The following is a 16,058-nucleotide window of genomic DNA, read 5'->3' as shown; positions in this document are numbered from 1 at the left end:
GTGATCCAGAGCTCTCCAGATTCACAGAGAAGTAAGACCACGGCCCTGACAAGCACAGTGCTGGAGAGGAGGACAGCCTATGTGTGCTCAGGGCCAAATGGCAGTTTGCAGCCAGCCTGGGGATGGGCTGCAGAGGCTGGGAACCTTGGAGAGGTGGAGTTCCACTATGGATTCCTCTCTCTCTCTCTCTCTCTCTCTCTCTCTCTCTCTCTCTCTCTCTCTCTCTCTGTGTGTGTGTGTGTGTGTGTGTCTATGTGTGTGTGTGTATATCTGCCACCCCATCCCTTCTTCTTCCTTTCGGTTCTCCCTGGGATCCCTCCCTCAGGATAGTATTACTGTATTTCTTTGGCTACTAAAAACAATCTTAAAATCAGCATTTTCCTCCCTAGAGCCAGACACATGCACAAAAATACATTTCAAGTCCAAGAAAACCGCCATGCAATGTGTTGTGTGTGATCACTCAAGAAAGGCACAAATGTAGCATCCTGCCAGGAACTCAGACCAGAGACTTTTATCAGCATCATGTTCACAGGGAACAATCAAGCCCCAGACAGTGAAGCAGTTCACCAGCCCTTGGTGAGAAACAGGGCTTCACCTATTCTAGGCACAACCACAGGATCGGCCTGGCAGCCAAACCGTAGGCAACAACATCCTACAAGCTTCTATTTATTGTCGCATCGGTGTGGTGCGTGCCCCCTTAACATTGATGGAGTCGAGCTGGGAGGGTGACCAGTCTTCAGAAGTGAGAACAGAAGGGGCAGAGGGAAAGTGAACAATTCTACCGAAGCCTTGCATGTGCGAAGTAGCTAAGGGACACTGAACACTGAGTTAATTGCTGGTGAGGGAAATTCGCAGGAGAGTGGTTTCCCCCCCCCTTTCTTTTTCTTTTTTTCTTTTTTTTTTCTTTGCTGTTTCTTGGAAGCAGTAAGTCTGCCAGAGGGGCCAGTGCTTAATCCAGCAAGCCTTAGCTCTATACAGACAGAGCGCACCCTCCTCCTGCGTTATCCTGCATCTGGCAGAGCAAGCGAGGCTGCTGCTGCTGCTGCTTGGGGATTGCCAGGGGCAAAGCGGGGTTCGTGATACCTCGTTGGAGAAGACGTCTAGGATGGTAGAAAGTAGTCCGATGGGACTAGGAGAGAAAGGGCGCTGGGTCAAGGTACACTCAGCCTTTCATCACTCGCTGTAGATGGATGGTTTCCCGGCCAGGCATCTGGGAGCACGGCTCGCTATAGGGAGACGTCAGTGCGCTCAGGTCCCGGGTGGAAGAGCCCCCGGCCCCTCCCGCGCAGGCTTGCTTTATATAAAGTCCGGGGCCGCGTGGAGTCGAAGCGGCAGTGGCAGAGCTCCTGAGAACTGTCCTCCTGTCACTGCTCTCTCGGGACAACGCACTCTCAGCCTAGTGGAGCGCTCTGAGGGCTTCCCTCCAGGACCATGCGCGGCTCCGAGCTCTCGCTCTTGCTGTTGGCTCTGGTCCTCTGCCAGGCTCCCCGGGGGCCAGCTGCCCCGGTGTCGACAGGCGCAGGTGGAGGCACCGTCCTGGCCAAGATGTATCCGCGCGGCAGCCACTGGGCTGTAGGTAAGTGTCCCTGGGCTCTTCTCCTCAGAGGGTCTCACTAGCTAGAGGGAGCCCATCTCTCATCTCAGCGTGTTGCTTGGGAGTTTGGCTTGGCTCCTTTCTTTCTACTGAAACACTTACCGAGATCTCCCTAAACTCCATCTCACCTTCTCTTGTTTTTGGGAAACCTGTTAGACCCCCTTGCTGAAGGTAGACTGATCTCTAGATTTCTTCCCTCTCACTTAGTACCTGTGAGCATCCCTCTGCAGCGGGGCATCCGGGGCATCTCAAACCCCTCCAGAGCAGCTCATCTTCCCTAGGCACCTGCCTGCTGCCTTCTATTGTTCACCTAGCCGCTCCCCTATCTGGCTTGGGTCTGTTCCCAAATAACTTTAGGAAACGAGGTCCCCTAGTACATCTATCTCTGATCCAGATCTAACCTGCTGGACTGGACCCTTGTGCGCTGGAATCCAGATTGTAGTGGTGCAGGACCATAGGGTGCAGAGCCCTGGATACAGTGCTCCCCACTCTCTCCCCTTTCGTTCAGATACTCAGCAATGCTCTTCCCTGGCCTTCATGCCGCCCCTGCTGACCCTCACACCTGGCCTTGGCAGATTTCAGGGATCACGTCTGCTCTCTAAGCTTACCTGTCCCCTGCTGCCCAAGCCCCCAGGCTTTTGTCCATCTCTGAGATCCACAACATCACCCTCAACCCTCCCTTCTTTCTGACTTCTGCCAACAAGTCCTGTTTTCCAGGCTTCTGGGTTCTGGGCTCCAGCCCAGGTGGAGAGGACTGTTGCACAGTAGGTAGAAGGTGAGGAGTGAGGCTGAGTCTGGGCTTTGAGGAACACGGGCTTAGAGCTTCCTTGAAACTGGGAGGCCAGAGCAGGCAGTGGCTTGGCACTCATCCATCCTCCCAGCATCACCTGGAGCTCTGAGTGTCAAAGCTCCCAGCATCACCTCCAGGCATTCTGCCTCCCCACGCAGGCAAGCACAGCCTCCAAGAACGCAGAGTCCAAGGTCTTCTGAGCTTTAGCAAAGGCGGTCAACTCTGACTATCTCAAATTTCCTGGGAAACTAGTGCTTTCCCTAAAGAGCTTGAAAGAGTGTGTGTGTGTGTGTGTGTGTGTGTGTGTGTGTGTGTGTGTGTGTGTGTTTCCTTAGTCAGATATGTAGAAGCAAGGAACAGCGTGTTGGAAAGGAAATTACTCCACCAAGTCGCAGATTCTAGGGGAAGGACTGAGGCTGGAAACTCTGCCTCTGGACTTCCGTGTTGTATTTTGTCAGAGAGGCCAAGAGGCTTGCTGACCTGTAGTTTCCGGATGTCTTGTCCCAGAGATGAAAGAACTTGTGGCCTCTGGGGGGACACTAGGATTCTAGGAGACAGGACAGAGAGTAAAGGGTAGGTTGGCACAGGAGAAGCAGAGAAAGGGTGTTGAAGAACCCAGAGTTAGAGCCCGTAAGTTTTAAAAAGGTATTATTAGAGTCTAGATTAAAAGGCCCCTGTCTGAATCAGCCGGCAGTCAGTGGGCAGGGAGGAAAAACTGATACTCCAAACTCCATTGTTCCCCTTTCCTCTCTGTCCTCACACAAGGAGAGCTCATGGCCTATAGGTCAACCCCTGAAGACCAAAAACACAACAGAGATGGGTGGGAACCTAGTGTCAGACCTGTGGTCTAAGCCAAGCTGAAGCTGACACACTGTAGTCAGGGGGCACATGTGTCTTGGGGTACTTAGGGGACTTCCCCTAAACACCCTCCATAGTGGTCCCACAGACATCATGTCAAATGTATGCACTCTTCTTAGCTTAATACTACTAACTGTGTGTGTGTGTGTGTGTGTGTGTGTGTGTGTGTGTGTGTGTGTGTGTGTAACTCAGGGCTTGTACACACAAGCAAGCCCTCTGTACTGAGCTACAATTCCATCCCCCACTGCCTAAGGTCCCCAGCCTGCTCTCCAACTTGCTATGCAGGCTACTCAGGCCTTACACTTGGGTTTGAAAACCAAACCAAACCCAGCAACAAGAAGTGTGTTTTGGATAGGTGCTATATCACCCAGGGTGAATGATGTGAGATTTAATTGTATTTGAATTTAATTTACTTATTCAGATTTAATTTAACTTAAAACACCCTAAAACAATCCCCATTCTCTCCAGTTCCCAAAGCACACAGCTCACAGCTGCTTTTGTTCTGTTTTGTTTGAACTTCGATGACACAAGGAATGAACCCGTACTAGCAAATGCTCTATGAGTTACGTCACCCAATGCTAGCCCTTTTTGGAGACAGAGTCTGATGAGGTAGCCCAGGCTAGCTTTGAACTTGTGATCCTCCTGATGCGGTTCTTGTAGTGCTGGGATCACGGGCATTAGCCTTCACTCTCAGCCTAGTTACACCCTAGGACTAAAGGGTCCTGTGTCCACAAGAAGACTGTCAGTACAGCTTTCTCCCAGAGCCACTTTTTTCCAGCTCAGAGAAGCAATGGAAAATGACTCCGTAGCCTGAAAACGGCCCACACTTTTGTGTGGCTTCACGTTCATGGAATGTTTTGCGTGTGTCATGAAAATAGATGTCAACACAAAAGCTATCGACTGTTCTCTGTGCTTCCCCAAAGACTCCTAGCTGTGGTTTTCACTCTGATGTGGAGCAGGACTTGGAAAACTGAACTGGCTGACACTTCGGGATGCAGAGCAGATCGGTAGCCATTGCAGGGCTCCAACAAAGACTGAAATTTACAGAGTGCGCTTATAAAGACTTTTTTCCACCTTCCATTTCCGTGCATGTGCATATACATGCACGTGCATGCTTGTGTGCGTGTGTCTGCGATGCACTGGGGTGTGTGTTTGTGTTTGCATGTGTGTGTAGGGGAGTGGGGTGCCTAGAATCACTGGGGTGCCTTGATTATTCCTTCCCTTTAGGGGAAAGCAGGGTCTCTCAGTGAGATCCAGAGCTCACGGATGCGGCTAGTCTAGCTAGCCAGCCTGCCCGCATCTCCTGAAGCTGGAGTGATTGGCAGGCCACCAGGCCCACTCATCAGTTACATGGGTTCTGAGGATCTGGACTCTGGTCCTCACACTTGCATTGATGAGTGGTTTGACCACTGGGCCATCTCCTCTGCTCCGTAAATACTATTTCTTGGAAGCACACAATACTGTATATCTTAATGGGTATTTTCTCAAATTAGGAGAGTTTTCTAGCTTCTACTCTGAAGAAATTAATTCACATTTCGAACCTGCCCTTTAGTGGAATGTCACACAATTTAAAGGGACAAAAGCTTCTCTTTTTCCCCATTAAGAGCACAGCGTCATTGTTACTTCTTAAATGTGCTTGTCCTTTCTCTTTATTGAGATGTCCATTATTTTAATACGTATGTGTGACAGATGATGATAGGAGATGAAGAGGAAGTGGGTATCCTGTCCATGTTGCCATGGAGACGATCATTTGGTTGACAGTCGCGAGCTCAGAAATGAAATAGGACCCAGGGAATGTGTGCTTCCCTGGGATGTTATAGATGGCGCACTTCCTGTAATAACGGGTCTGTGTGCCCAGACGTGGGCAGTCGAAGAGCACATTGCCAGCAGGCAAGTACTGACCTTCAGTCTAGCATCGCCGGGATCTACGTTAGATCAATAATGAGATGGGCAGCGGATCTATTTTGCCATTAGAGCAAAGTGCACAAATGTAGCCAGTCCAGCATGGCAAGACAAAGATCTTCACACAAACACCTCTGTCACCCCACTGCTTTATTGGCGATGACTCCTTCCTCATTTTCAACATCTTAACTAGATGACAGGGAATCAGAGATTCCAAGAGTGACTGAGGTAATTACCGTGAGCATCAGGGTTCCAATGCTGTCTTCCAGCCACCACGATTTCAATTTCCTCCACGTAACTAGCTCTGATGACGCATCGGCTTTCCTGGGAAGCTGTCCTATGTACTCGCCGTGAGGGCCGAATGCATGGCAATGTAGTGGACAGATGGATACCAGGTTGACCCAGCAGGTGACAGAAACAATGTAAGAGACTAATCCTTCCTTTGGGTCGGTGTCCTTAACAAGATCTTCCAGCAGTGTGAAGTCCCTTCTAAGTGGGACTTGAGTGGCGAGCTCACTCAAAATCTCACTCGAAGACTGCCTGGTATTAACGATTACTTTTTCAAGTCACATGATATCATGGAATACTGATATGTGCTCCTTGCTCACTCAAAATCTCTTTTGAAGACTGCCTAATGTTAGCAGAATTAATTTTTTTCAAGTCACATGATATCTGATTCCCTGATATAAGGTCCTTTGCTCCTCTTTAGAATGTGAGCTACTCATAAATCATGGTTTTATTCCCTGATCCCAGGGTGATACTCCACAGCTTTTGGGAATTTACAAGACACTCCAAACAGTGTGATGTAGTAGAAACTGGACTCTAGCCTCGTTGTAGCTCTATAACCTTTGCTTATGACTCGGAGGTTTCCACACATCTCATTTCACCACCCTACTCTGGTGTCAATCAAGTGGAAGAATTCACACTTGAGCATTCTGCAAACTGCCAATTGCAGCTCACGTGCCAGTCATAAAGAGGGCGGGCAATGCTGCTGAAAGGGTCTCTTTCCATTTCAAGCCATAGACAACTATTCACGTTTTATTCCTGCTGCATTTCCTTTGGCTGTGACCAATGCCAGTTAGTGTGGGAATCACGAGACTTTTGTTTTTCTGTCCATGTTAACTCAAAAGCACCACAGGCTTATTAACAGCAGACAACTCTGTGTCAGCGAAACTGGGAGCACAGAAATAACGTGTGTCCATTGGAAGGATGAAAGTGTTCAGAACTGGAACCTGGCTGGGTGTGGTGGCGCTCCCCTTTAACCCCAGCAAGCAGAGAGAGGCAGATCTCAGTGAGTTTGAGGGTAGCTGGGACTACATGGTGAGACCCAGTCTCAAAAATAAACAAACCCAAAATATGTAGTCTTGGGGCCTGCACTTGCCACCAAGCTGGATGAACTAAATTCAAAACTTGGAACCCGCACAGTAGAAGAAGAAAACCAACCCCCTCAAGTTACTCTCTGACCTGCATTGATGTGCACTATGACACCACACACATGCACACACATGTGCACACACATGTACACACATGAACACACATGAACACACACGCACATGCACACATACATGCACAAACACACACATGCACACATGTATGCACGTACATGCACTCACATGTACACAGACACACATGCACACACATACACATATGCATACACATACATACACACTTACATATGCATAGACATACATATACACATACATATGCACACATGCACACACATGTATACATGCATACACACAAGTACATACATGTACGTGCACAAACACACATGCACATACATGCACACACATGCACAGACACGCACACACACATATACACATGCATACACACATTCATGCACATGCACACATAGTTAAAAAAAAAAGAAAGAATGCAGAACTGGGGTTGGTCACCCACTTCTTAAGTATGTGAATATCCCTGTTTTTAGAACTTTGGCCTTCTTCATAGGAATAACTAATTAATTTATAAGGCAGACACATATGCTTAGAACTACTGAGAGATTCTTGGAGACCCAAAAGGAACCCCTGAATTGATGTGGCTGCTGAATATCAGTCAGAACTTGTTTTTCAACCAGTTTTTCATTACACCCTTAACCTACCATCACTTCTAGGAGAGTTTTCTAGATTCAATTTCAGCTGAAATTCAGAGAAAGTTTAAATGAAAGATTCCCTTGGTACAATTGCATTACAGATAAGAGAAAGGCAACATTTAAAAAAAAAAAGGATCACACAAAGGAACACATCAAGACTTTTATATTCAACAGAAACTTGAAATTGGTGGTGGGAGATGCCGGGATTCTGCCTTTCAGTTGGACGCGCAGAATTGATAGGGCATTACGCTCGGAAGCTTTCTTAGATGTGATTTGCCCTGCCCCGTTTCTTTCATAGTTGATAACACTGAGACCTGGGGGTGCTACAGCACTTGTCTGAGGTCACCCCACTAGTGAGTAGAGGTTAGTAGCAAAACCTGGGGCTCCTGGGTTACACACAATTCTGAATTTGAATCAGTTTACTACGCCGTTTGAACTGATAGTAAAGTCCACGTGTTGTGCATAGACTAAGTGTTAACAGTAAAATAACTGTGTAATCTGCATTTACTGGGAAGCTGCCCAGGTGCCCGTTTCAGTTGCTCTTTCTGCTCCCCTCAGTTGGGTTTGTGGCACCCTGGCTTGTTCTGTGTTCCCAGGACACTTAATGGGGAAGAAGAGCACAGATGAGTTGCCGCCCCTGTATGCAGCTGACCGAGATGGCCTGAAGGAGCAACTGAGGGGATACATCCGCTGGGAAGAAGCTGCAAGGAATTTGCTGGGCCTCCTCGAAGCCGCGCGGAACAGAAGCCACCAGTCACCTCAGGATCAGCCTCTGGGCAGTCTCCAGCCTACTTGGGATCCAGAGGATGGCAGCTACTTCAGTGATGCTCAAAATGCTAAGGTAAAACAAACGGGCTTCAGATGAGGGGTGGGAGGTATTGAGGGAGAGTTCAGGGGGCGGGGGTGTTGATCAGGGGAACAGAAACTGCTCATTACGTATATTGGCTACCTTTCCCATTGCTGAACAGAATGTCTGACCAAAAGCAACTTAAGAAAATGCGGATTTACCGTGCCTCACAGTCTGAAGGCACAGCTCACCTCACTGAGGAAGGTGTGATAGCAGAACGTGAGGTGGTGCCCATGCGTGTCATAGGGAGATAAATGTTGGTGCTCTGGTCCATTTCTCTTCCCATTTCAGTCCATCCAGGACCTCAGCTCAAGGGGTGGTGTCACCCACGTTCAGGGTTAAACTCTTTGAAAAATAGCCTTACTGACACATCCAGAGGCGCGTCCCTTAAGTGATTCTAGGTGCAGTCAAGTTGACAATGTGGATTAACCATGGCATGAAGATATTCCATTGTTCTGCTAGGCCAACATCCATGTATGCTAACCAGTCTGTCATTCTAGGCTACCTGTTCTTTTGATATGATAGCCTAAGTTCCAAAGTTCAGTGCAGAAATTTCATTAGTCATCATGCTCATTCGAAGCAGCGATTATGGTCTTCATGAGAATTTCTGTAGCCCCTGCTGGCCTCTAACTGGAGATTGTCCTGCTAAGCCTCTCCAGCGCTTAGGATTACCGGTGTGTGCCACCACGCCTGACTTCTTACCGGGATATTTTGATAGTGAGCCCACAGACAGTATTTGAATAAATCCTTGTGGGCTTACAGATGTGCTAGTTTTTGATGTGCGCTAGAGGAAGAAAGGACCTATTTACAGATGTCTTGTTTTCAGAGGAGAGCGCCCTTTTTCATCTACAAAGTTGTGATTTTTATTTATTCCAAGATTGAATAACTCAAGTTGCATTCCAATATTCAAAATTCAGTGAGTATATCAGAGGACAACGGACTTATTGGTATATAGTAACACCAAAGTGGTAATGGTGAGATACAAAGATAACACATAAGTGAAACTGGATTTTATAGGAAACAGGGCAGCTGAAAGTGAGGTAATCATCACTAATTTCTAACACACAACACACGTCCAGGAAAAGGAAAGAATAAATAAAGATGGTAGGATGGAGGCATCCATTCTTCCCGGGTTCCCTGAGGTGAACCACTCTGCTCTATCGTGCCCTTTCGTGATGGACAGAAGCCTTTGAAACCATGGGACAAAGTCAACGTTACCTTCTTTAAAAGGTAATAATGTGTGGCTGGAGGGATGATATAGTGATTAAGAGTACACACTGCTCTTGCCAAGGACCCAAGTTCAGTCCTCAGCACCCACGTCAGGCAGCTTGCACTAGCCCATAACTCAGCTCAGGGGGTGTCCTCTGAGATCTTCGCTCATGTGCCCAAACCCATACACTGTGATCCACCTGGTAGGATAGGTAAGTTACCTCAGGTGAACGCCCTGTCAGGAGGGAGCCTCTGTTACTCTATATACTGTTTATCTGATGCTGGGAACCAACCCAGGGCCTCACACACGCTAAGAGCACGCTCTGCTACTCAGTGGAGCTCCAGCCCCTGCATTTTGAGGGTGGGGAAACTGAATCACACCACTTATCATTGATGGTACCGGAGCAATAGCCTGAGCCCCATTCGCCTGGGACAGTATTGCCCTTCAGGTCCTCATCATCCAGGGACTGGTACCCAGTCATCTTAACACGTGGGACACGGGATGGAGAGGGTGGCCTTGCCTTGCTCTGTTCCTGGAAATGGATAATACTGCTTGTCATTCACCGAGCTCAGAGATGCCCCCCACCCCCACCCCGCTTTTCTCTTCCATGTTCGTTAGGTCATTGACGGCCCTTACAGAGGGTTGGGACTAGCCTTTTTGGAGGGATGCTTTCTGTTTGACTTCCCCCTCCCCCCTGCCCGGTCCTTGGGGATTTTTGATGTTGAATGCAAAGTAAAAGCTCCTTTCTTGCACGAAACTCTTAGAGAGAAAGCCTTCAGTAGCTTCTATTCAGAATAAAAATCTAGATCAAATCAGCCAATGAAGAAATCAATACCAATGGGTGAATCTCTTGCTGTAAGTGGATTGTGGGTGTTAGGTGGTCAGGTTCCTTCTCTGTCAAAGGACTGCTTGCTCTGAGGGTACTGTGAACTTGTAAGTGGCTTCTTAGACCCAGTTGGCCATCTTTTTTTTTTTTTTTTATCAAATGCTTTTCTAGAGTGGATATTTAATAACCGTGTAGTTCCCATTTATTTGAAGAATAATTTAAAAATATCACTACCCTTTCGACCTCAAAGATAAACTTCTACAAGCATCAAATGCATTTACCCTTGTAGCTCATTCATAAAAGGACACACACAACTGTGTTATTCACCTCCAGTGCTCAATTTTCTTTAAAAATTAAAGAAAGCTATATTTATATTTTAGGTGTTTTGCCTGCCTATGTGCTTATACATTGTTGGTACAAGCCTGATGCTCTTGTAAGTCAGAAGAGGGTGTTGGGTCCCCTGGAACTGGAGTTACAGATGGTTGCAGATTACCATGTGTGCTGGGAACCAAACCCAATTTCTCTTCAAGAGCAACAAGCGCTTAACTGCTGGGCCATCTCTCAGGCTCCCACAGCGCTTCCCTTTCCTAAGCAAACAGCAGTATTCAGCTGCAGTCACTTTATCCCCTGAACTTGGCTCTGCCAATCACTGATCTCCTTAAAAACTCAAGTCCTTTCTCAAGGGCCCCAAATGTCCCATATTCAGCAGAATATTCAATCAGAGCTTTGAGGGATTATGAGGTCTCTGTGTGGCAATATTATGAGATAGATTGAGGAGGTACTCATGGAAAGTGGCTCCTTTAAAGAGGACAATACGTCTAGCACTGTATATATATGTATATGTATATGTGTGTATGTATATGTATGTATATGTATGTATATATATGTATATGTATATGTATATGTATGTATATATTCAGTCCTTGCTTTCTGATCTCTCCTTTTATGTGCTGTTTTCCTTCCCCCAAGTTTAAAGGGCCATCATCCCATTTCCTTCCACCTCAAGTTGAATAATTAACTATTGCACACATCGGTCTTATTCTCTTGGATACACTTTCCAGAACTGTGGAAAACAAGTGTAAAAGTGAGTTTAGTCTTCACAGAGGGCAGAACAGTTTACTGCTTATCTTGCTTTGGACATTTCACCCCAGTGAAAATATGTCACTGTGAAAACTGAAACTGTCTTATAACGATCTTCTTCTTCAAGAGAGAGAGAGAGAGTGCCAAGAGAACTGGCCTATTAGAAATCCATGTATCTCCCAGCGTCAGAGAGAAGTTTAATAATCTCACGGAGAACCACTAGAATTAGCTGCAGGAGATTTCAGAGGCTGAAGGACTCTGCTTAAAATTAAAAACTCTCCACGCATGCTCTCCCTGCTCACTGCAGCCGTAAAACACCAAGTCCCTTTGCCAACTCGCCCAGAGCTGTAGTTAGAAGTGAGCATTTCCTATCTTTTGATGGCAAAGATATTTACTTAATTCAGAGTGGTGTGTGGGCCTGTGTACTGGCTGGAACCACTGGATCATAGCAGACAGGTCCCAGAGCTTTGCTAGCAAGAACGGCCAGACTTGTGCAAGTTAATGTTTATCTTTCTTTTACCCATTCCCTTTCTGCCGATCTTTTAATGAGATCCTGAAAATAGTGGAACTCCTATCCCGTGGTTTCTGTAGCATGGAGGGTTCAGGTCAGGGCCAGGACCTAAGCCATAATCTTGAACACAGTCATGGAATGTTCTGAGAGTCAAAGAAGGAGTTTATTGTAATGTAGATCCCAGTCATTGCTCTGCCACCGCTGTCTTGCTATGCACTTCAGGCAATGGTGATCTACTCTGGTGATCTTCTTCCACCAGCCTCCCATGGAGCTGAGATTACAGACATGCACCACCGTGCCCACCTTTTGTCTTAATTTTAAAGGGACCCTTCTCATTGTCTGATTAAATCACTTAGAGTTTTTCTTAATGTTTGAACATTTTCGGTGATAGTGAGCTTTAATTGTCAACTTGATACCATCTAGAATTACCTGCAAAAGAGTCTCAATGAGAGATTGTCTACATTGGGTTGGCCTGTGGGCACCTCTATGAGTGATTATAACGATTAGGCTGACAGATGTGGGAAGACCAAGCCCACTGTGGGTGCCATCATCCCCTAGGAAGGGGTTCCTGAACAGTATAAGAGTAGAGGAATCAGGTTGAACATAGGCAAGCAAACATGTGCTTCTCTCTGCTCTGACTGTGGATGTGATATGATTGACTGGTTTCCTACCTTGACTTCTTTCCCACGATGAACAGAAACATGGGATTGTGACTAAAATAAAACTTTTCTCCCAAAGTTTGCCCCCCCCCCAGTATACTAGTTTGATTTTTTGTTGTTTTGAGAAATACCATGATCAAAAGCAACGTGGAAAAGGGAAAGGCAGGGCTTATTTGACTTCCAGGTCACAGTCCAGCATTGGGGGAAACCAAGGCAGGAGCCTGGAGTTGAGAAATGATGAGGAGACCATGGAGGAGGCACACAGCTTTACTGGCTTGCTTCCAGGCTCATGGTCAGCAACTTTTCTTACACAGCCCAGCTGTATTTGCCCAGGGTTGCCCCACTACATGAATTAGCAATCAAGAAAACACCCTCCCTGACCTGCCCCCGGGTCATTCTGACAGAGGCAAGTCTTAAGCTGAGGGTTCCTCTCCCCAGGTGGGTCAAGTTGACAACCAAGATTAGTCATATCGCACTCAGGATAGTTTATCATAGGAACAGAAAAGAAACCAGAGCGGTTCCCAAGGGAGTTTCATATATAGAAAGCAACAGAAATCAACAATAACTGATAACCCTCCAGTGACCCCAGTAACTTCTGTGCAGGAAGACTGAGACCACCACAGTGTCTCTCTCTCTCTCTGCTGTACCCCAACCTCAGCTTACTCGACTTTCTTCTCCCCCTGCCCTTTCTACTTGGCTTTCTCTTCCTTGAGTTGAGCTAAAATGTTCAACTCAACATTTCGAGGTAGCGGGATGGAGTGGGCTTCCTCCTCATCCTCAGCTGACTTCTTTTATGGCTGTTGGGTCACCTGGCAGGAGAGATGGGGAGATCTAAGGACCGGCAGTCTTGTGGTTGCGGTCTTGGTTCTGAGGCAGGAAGGCGAAGCTAATTGGCTTGTGTGGGAATCCATCCGAAGCCTGGGGCTCATTAGCATCTGCTGCACACAGCTGAGCAGGTACCATTTGCCTAAGAATAGCACTACTTCCCTTATTAGAAACAAGTGACCAGTCCGGAAGCCAGGGAACTAAATTGCCAGAGAAACTTGGAAAGAGTAATAAACTCTTGTCTGGGTTAAAAATAATAAGATCTAGTTTCTCGCCTCTCTGGGTAAAAGTTGCTGGAAGAGAGTAAAGTTTCTAAGATCTGTAAGTATTTTTTTTCCCTTCAATTCTCAGTGAAATTGAAGTCACAGGAAGCCAATGACAATACATTTAGAATTGGGTGGAGACCCAGATGAACTCCTTGAGTTGCGGCTCTGCTATTATTTCCTGGTTCAGTTACATGTATGATTCAAAAATGAGCTTTGACTGTTGTAGCATAACAGCGTGGAAGGGGGGTAGCGTTGTGTAGTCCACCCCCCGTCTCCTTCCAAGTTCTATTCCAATAGTAAATAAAACCTTCAACTTTCTAACATGGTTAAAATACACCCAAGAAATTAGATCAGAAGACAAGATTGGCAGACATAGCACAAGGACCCCACTCCCACACCCGGCCCCAATTCAGAGATGATGAGAGAAGTTACTTCATTTCTCAAGAGTATGAATGCTCTAACACTGTGTTTAGAATCTTCTAGAAGACTTGCGAAGGCAGCACACAGGGCTCCTCACCAGAGTTTCCAAGTCCGAAGATTTGGGAGTTTACCAGGGAATTTACCTTTCTCCCATGGGATGCTACTGGGCTGCTGGGAATGGGTTTCCTTTTACTGTTAAGATTTCCCCATTGCTTATGTGTGTAACTATTCCTAATGTATTTCTTTAAGTTGGTAGACTCTGTGCTCCAGGTTCTCAAGGGGAAGGAAGAAACTGCCAGCTGAAGGGACCATGACAAGGGCGGCTTCCAAGGAGCAAAACAAACCCCCCCAGAGACTGCCTTCTGCAAACATTGATTCTACTGGACCATCAACAAGATTCCCTTTGTGCAATTTACTTAACTATTCTCATGTCATTCAACTACAACTAAACTCATGATTTTTGAGCAGCATCTTCTGGTTTGAACCTGTTTCTGTGAACAACTACCTAGGAAGAGCTTTCCAGTGAACGCTTTTTCCAGCTAGGCTTTTTGCTGATTGGATTTGGGGCTCCAATCTGCTACCATTCACAATAAAAAGCTTCAGTAATCACACTGTCCAAAGGGCAACTTGTCCTCCTCATTTCAACTCCAATTGAAAAGATAGCATGTCAGAAAACGCCTTGACCACATACTTTTGTGGTCACTGATTAAGGCAGGAGGAATCACTGGCTGGCACCTTTGAGGGTTACTTAGTGAGAACCTATGGTAAGTTCTGTCATCAGATGGGCTGGGCTGGAGATGGAGAATGGATTCCCGGCACTTAATGATTCCCTCATCTTCAGTCTTTACCCTGTTCAATCATGTGTGTTGCTAGTGTCTTGATATATTCCCGAGGAGGGTCCCATGAACCAAAAAACCCTGCTTTAACAGATGAGGAGACGAAGGATCACAGAGGTCAGGTGACTTTCTCAAGGTCACGTGGTAGACAGAACTGGAATCCAAACACGCGTTTTTTTCTGGGTCACTCCCTCTTAAACCTCCTTTCAACATATATAGCAAACAATACTGTTTGTTTTTGTTTGTTTGTTTGTTTGTTTGCTTTGAGAGGAGGAGTACTTCACCAGGTCAGATCCACTCAGCCTCCCTTTAAAATGGAAATAAATAAATAAATAAAAGAATTCAGGAGATTTTCTGTTTTCGAAAAATGTGGCCTGGCTGTCCATGCACCCTCCCCAGCCCCATTTTTATCATGACATTTGCACATGAACAGATTTTGAAACTTGTTGCCATATGGTTCAGACTTTCTTCGTTTAGGGAAAAAAAATCGCATCTGAAATCTTAAAAAAAAAAAAATTCTCTCGCTTCCGTTTCATCAGAGAAACATTAAAGGGGTGACGTGATCTAGTATCTTTTAAAACCTTGTTGATTCAAAACTTATCCAAACTGAGACCTGGTAAGAAACAGCTTTTCTGTGTCTTGTCTGTTGAAGCGCCCCTACTTGCCGCCTTTGGGCTATTTGGGGGCCTGTTCCTCAAGAATTCAATCACAGGGCTGGGGAGAAGGCTCCGCGGGTAAGGATGCTTGTGGCACAAGCACAAAGACCTGCGTTTTGTCTACAGTACTACCCTCATCACTGTGGAAGGAGGAATCTGGAGGATTGCTGGGGTTTGCTGACTGCCAGCCTAGCTCCGGGTTCAGTGAGAGACCCTGTCTTTTTTTTTGGTTCTTTTTTTTTTTTTTTTTTTTTTTGGAGCTGGGGACCGAACCCAGGGCCTTGCGCTTCCTAGGCAAGCGCTCTACCACTGAACTAAATCCCCAACCCCGAGAGACCCTGTCTTAAGGGAACAATCCTCCTCTGGCCTCTGAGAGTGCACTCCTACACTTATACACGCCCCCTTCCCGCCCCTGCTCACACACGCACACCCCATCCCCACCTACAAACGAACTGGATGATGAGTTGTGCCAGATAAAGGACCTAGATAAACTAGTTAAGGACCGTAAACTTGAAAGGCCTCGTCTTCCAATAGGAAGAAGAAAACACTCTTGCAGACCCTAACCAGGCTTTCCCTAACTGCCGCATTGCAGACAGGCAAGGAGCCGATGGTTGAGTGACCCCAGTGAGACTGCCACTTGTTTGCTAGTCTCCTGACAACAGCTGGACATCCCGTGCTGGTAGAAG

At 46.6% G+C, this 16,058-nt stretch overlaps 1 protein-coding gene across 1 annotated transcript; it reads left to right on the top strand.

Annotated features, from left to right (window-relative positions):
- Positions 1-915: 915 nt before the first annotated feature.
- On the top strand, positions 916-14,506 carry Grp (gastrin releasing peptide). The gene is made up of 3 exons (XM_032885633.1): positions 916-1,576; positions 7,833-8,077; positions 14,130-14,506. The coding sequence occupies exons 1-3, from the start codon at positions 1,432-1,434 to the stop codon at positions 14,181-14,183; spliced, it is 444 nt and encodes a 147-aa protein (XP_032741524.1). The 5' UTR covers positions 916-1,431; the 3' UTR covers positions 14,184-14,506.
- The last annotated feature ends 1,552 nt before the right edge of the window (positions 14,507-16,058 follow it).

The sequence above is a fragment of the Rattus rattus genome, chromosome 15 (genome assembly GCF_011064425.1).
Source record: "Rattus rattus isolate New Zealand chromosome 15, Rrattus_CSIRO_v1, whole genome shotgun sequence".
NCBI classification, from domain to species: domain Eukaryota; kingdom Metazoa; phylum Chordata; class Mammalia; order Rodentia; family Muridae; genus Rattus; species Rattus rattus.
Note: the sequence above shows the minus strand (reverse complement) of the source record. Positions and strands in the feature narration are given on the sequence as shown.

What these genes read in the sequence shown, in the direction of transcription:
- Grp (XM_032885633.1), top strand. Translation starts at nt 1,432, where the DNA reads ATGCGCGGCTCCGAGCTCTCGCTCTTGCTGTTGGCTCTGGTCCTCTGC. An exon ending in CGGCAGCCACTGGGCTGTAG is followed by an intron (nt 1,577 to 7,832) that starts GTAAGTGTCCCT and finishes CTGTGTTCCCAG; the next exon opens with GACACTTAATGGGGAAGAAG. An exon ending in GTGATGCTCAAAATGCTAAG is followed by an intron (nt 8,078 to 14,129) that starts GTAAAACAAACG and finishes TATTTCTTTAAG; the next exon opens with TTGGTAGACTCTGTGCTCCA.